General features: G+C 43.0%; 1 protein-coding gene across 1 annotated transcript; it reads left to right on the plus strand.

Moving 5' to 3' along the window:
- Positions 1-2,718: 2,718 nt before the first annotated feature.
- On the plus strand, positions 2,719-4,436 carry LOC139560107 (B-type lectin plumieribetin-like). Its single transcript, XM_071376614.1, has 3 exons — positions 2,719-2,814; positions 3,725-3,818; positions 3,946-4,436. The coding sequence occupies exons 2-3, from the start codon at positions 3,729-3,731 to the stop codon at positions 4,210-4,212; spliced, it is 357 nt and encodes a 118-aa protein (XP_071232715.1). The 5' UTR covers positions 2,719-2,814; positions 3,725-3,728; the 3' UTR covers positions 4,213-4,436.
- The last annotated feature ends 255 nt before the right edge of the window (positions 4,437-4,691 follow it).

Below are 4,691 nucleotides of genomic sequence, written 5' to 3' on the forward strand. Positions count from 1 at the left end.
AGATGGGCTATGTACAGGTGCAGTGATCTGTAAGCTGCTCTGACAGCTGATGCTTAAAGTTAGTGAGGGAGATATTAGTCTCCAGCTTCAGTGATTTTTGCAGTTCGTTCCAGTCGTTGGCAGCAGAGAAATGGAAGGAAAGGCGGCTAAAGTAGGAATTGGCTTTGGGGGTGACCAGTGAAATATACCTGCTGGAGCGCGTGCTACGGGTGGGTGCTGCTATGGTGACCAGTGAGCTGAGATAAGGCGGGGCTTTACCTAGCAAAGACTTATAGATGACCTGGAGCCAGTGGGTTTGGCGACGAATATGAAGCAAGAGCCAGCCATCAAGAGCATACCGGTCGCAGTGGTGGGTAGTATATGGGGCTTTTGGTGACAAAATGGATGGCACTGTGATAGACTACATCCAGTTTGCTGAGTAGAGTGTTGGAGGCTGTTTTGTAAATGACATTGCCGAAGTCAAGGATCGGTAGGATGGTCAGTTTTACGAGGGTATGTTTGGCAGCATGAGGGAAGGAGGCTTTGTTGCGAAATAGGAAGCCGATTCTAGATTTAATTTTGGATTGGAGATGCCTAATATGAGTCTGGAAGGAGAGTTTACAGTCTAGCCAGACACCTAGGTATTTGAAGTTGTCCACATATTCTAAGTCAGAACCGCCCAGAGTAGTGATGCTAGATGGGCGGGCAGGTGCAGGTAGCGATCGGTTGAAGAGCATACATTTAGTTTTACTTGCATTTAAGAGCAGTTGGAGGCCACAGAAGGAGAGTTGTATGGCATTGAAGCTCATCTGGAGGTTAGTTAACACAGTGTCCAAAGAAGGGCCAGAGGTATACAGAATGGTGTCGTCTGCGTAGAGGTGGATCAAAGAATCACCAGCAGCAAGAGCGACATCATTGATGTATACAGAGAAAAAGTTGGCCAGAGAATTGAACCCTGTGGCACCCCCATATAGACTGCCAGAGGTCCGGACAACAGGCTCTCCGATTTGACACACTGAACTCTGTCTGAGAAGTAGTTGGTGAACCAGGCGAGGCAGTCATTTGAGAAACCAAGGCTGTTGAATCTGCCGATAAGAATGCTGTGATTAACAGAGTCGAAAGCCTAGGCCAGGTCGATGAAGACTGCTGCACAATACTGTCTTTTATCAATGGCGGTTATGATATCGTTTAGGACCTTGAGCGTGGCTGAGGTGCACACATGACCAGCTCTGAAACCAGATTGCATAGCGGAGAAGTTACGGTGGATTCGAAATGGTCGGTGATCTGTTTGTTAACTTGGCTTTCGAAGACCCTAGAAAGGCAGGGTAGGATAGATATATGTCTGTAACAGTTTGGGTCTAGGGTGTCTCCCCATTTAAAGAGGGGGATGACCGCGGCAGCTTTCCAATCTTTGGGGATCTCAGACGATACGAAAGAGAGGTTGAACAGGCTATTAATAGGGGTGATGTTGACACCCGAGTTTGAGTTGTGACATTTCATCACTGACCTTTCACCTTTTCTACCAAAAGATGATCAAGCAAATACATTTTTGACAACATCAAACGTATGTACATGGATAATGTAGCTAGCTGGACCAATTGGATCAATGTTAAGTTAACTAAATGTATCATTAGTAATGTTAGCTAGCTAATGTACCAAGCTAAAAATCGCCATGGTTGAAGAATTGTTCAGATTTGAACAAGAGCATGTCGGATTTTCCAGTTACGATGAGCATTTGAAGGCAGCAATGGTGTGCTTGCTGAAGGGAACAACAGTGTTATTCCTCATACTTAAAAAGAAACTCGCCAGTCACACAAACACTCAACATTCAAGAATAATTTATCCTATTTTTTATTTATTTTTTTATTTCACCTTTATTTAACCAGGTAGGCTAGTTGAGAACAAGTTCTCATTTGCAACTGCGACCTGGCCAAGATAAAGCATAGCAGTGTGAACAGACAACACAGAGTTACACATGGAGTAAACAATAAACAAGTCAATAACATGGTAGAAAAAAAAGAGAATCTATATACAATGTGTGCAAAAGGCATGAGGTAGGCAATAAATCGAATAATTACAATTTAGCAGATTAACACTGGAGTGATAAATCATCAGATGATCATGTGCAAGAAGAGATACTGGTGTGCAAAAGAGCAGAAAAGTAAATAAATAAAAGCAGTGACGGAAAGGTTGTAGTCATAGGATAAGGCACAATCTTATGCACATGAGCAGTACTGGTACTTGGAAAACCGAAATAGATCACTTCAAAGTAACAATATAATGATTGCCTAAAAAAGGTAGATGGTGTTGAAACAATGTTTTTTTTTTAACAAGATTCAATACTTATCTATCTAGAATGCTTCTTAAAAGCATGCTTAACAGCTAACTCTTTTCCATTAGCTAAATAATTTACAATGAATTTAAGGGCTAATTAGTCGCTAATACGTACGCAATGCAGAGGCACACTTAACCATCAAAAATATGTAACTTTAAACTCTTTGATCTTTAAAATGATCACAAGGCCAGATCAGTATTTAGCACCGTCAATGTGTCCAGCCAGATACACCAGATGAAAGTTAACTCTAATCTAGGCAATCTAATCCAAACTGTGAAAGCGTTTCATTTTTCAAGATTCCAGTCAAATTAACTACCACATGTTTTAAGGTTGTCTTGTGCATCTCAGTGTCCATTCAGCCCCAGTCTCCTCCTCCACTCACCCCCGTCTTGCCCTCTCCTCAGTGGGTATAAAAGAGGACGTTTATTTTCCAACTTCACTTCATCTGGAACCTCCAGCCTCATCAATCTGATCCACTGAACTACTGAACCACACGGACTGTGAGTATCAAAGCGGGAGTTTAGCAACTTAAGTTTCTGGGTATAGCATGTCTCCTGCTATATGTTGTGTAGCCTTGGCAACAACTGAATTATCTGGTGTTCAGGGATACAGCCATTTTAAACCTAGCTTCCTTTTCCACTGAAAACGGTTGTGGGAACTCTTACGCCTGCTACGTTAAGTTATATTTTGTGTTACAGGTGATAACGCCAAGTTGTGATTTGAATTTGCTAAAAACTGAAATGTCTTTTGGGGCCACTTAAACTCTTGCCAACAGTCAGGGTGCCTCAATTGAGTGGAAGAGTGCTAGTCGGGCCTCCCGAGTGGCACAGTGGTCTAAGGCTGTGCCACTAGAGATTCTGGGTTCGAGTCCCGGCTGGGAGACCCATGGGGCGGCTCACAATTGGCACAGCGTTGTCTGGGTTAGGGGAGGGTTTGGCCGGCAGGGATGTCCTTGACCCATCATGCACTAGTGACTCCTGTGGCAGGCTGGGCGCAGTGCACGCTGACATGGTCGCCAGGTGTACGGTGTTTCCTCCGACACATTGGTGCGGCTGGCTTCCGGGTTAAATGGGCATTGTGTCAAGAAGCAGTGCGGCTTGGCTGGGTTGTGTTTCAGAGGACGCATGGCTCTCGACCTTCGCCTCTCCCGAGTCCGTACGGGAGTTGCAGCGATGTGTAGACAAGACTAACTACCAATTGGATGCCATGAAATTTGGGGGGAAATAAAAAATAAAGAGTGCTATTCACCATTTGAAAGGTGGTCCATTGAATGGGCCATTATATTACTAATTCAAAAGTGATTAAATTACACATTTTTGCCATGGGAATATTTGCTTTAGGAATTTAGAAAAGGCTAGCGATATGTAATTTTTGCTAAGCAGAGTTTTATTTATTTATTCTTTATTTCAGAATCATGAGCAAGAACTACATGTCCAAGTATGATGAGATGCGTAAGGGAGACTACATGTGGTCCAATAACAAGGAATACAAGGCAGTTTTCCAGGTAGGTACATTTACAGCTATTGCTGAACCAGTGGACAGTGGCTCCCAAACTGTGTGGTAAAACATTTTTTTTTTAATGGTTATTCGCATACACATCCTTACCACAACCCTTTATCTCATCTGCACAGGAGGACGGTAACTTTGTCATCTATGGCTGGAGGCAGATGTGGTCCTCTGACACCGCCGGACAGCGTGACGCCTACCGCCTGTGCATGCAAGACGACAGCAACTTTGTCATGTACAAGAGGGATAACAAGATGATGTGGCAAACCAAGAGCCAGGCTCAAGGGTTCAAGATGTGCCGCATGTACCTGCGTAACGACGGCAACCTGGTCGTCGAGAAGGACGGAGAAGAAATGTGGAACTCTTCTTCCTCCAAGGGTCACAAGCAGTGAACGTCCTGACTCGGTCCGAACGGGCATCAAAGAAGATGACCTCTGTACATCTGTACCATCAGTCAAATGCCTTGTGTTCAAATATCCCACTTAGAAATTGAGTAATGTGCTTTGCATGCTTTGTGTATGTGTTATGCTAGTGTGGTTATTGGAACATAGCCTTAATGTATCGGATTCACAGTGAAATGATTATCCAATAAACCTTTTAAAAATGCCCCCAAAAACTGTCTTGTGAAGCATGTTATTTTAGTTTCTGATGGTGGTCTGTTGAGCTCGATGAGAAATGCATCCTTTCCATGAAGTAATCACTGATCTCATAAAGTTGGCAAGAGGAAAGCATTAGGTTAACTTTGTTATACTTTATTTTGATAGTTCCCTACAGATGATCTACAGATGCTCAAACATCAACATGTTGATATATATATATATATATATATATATATATATAATAGCCTGCTAGGTTAACGGTTAATGTTAGG

The sequence above is a fragment of the Salvelinus alpinus genome, chromosome 30 (assembly GCF_045679555.1).
Source record: "Salvelinus alpinus chromosome 30, SLU_Salpinus.1, whole genome shotgun sequence".
Taxonomy (NCBI): Eukaryota; Metazoa; Chordata; class Actinopteri; order Salmoniformes; family Salmonidae; genus Salvelinus; species Salvelinus alpinus.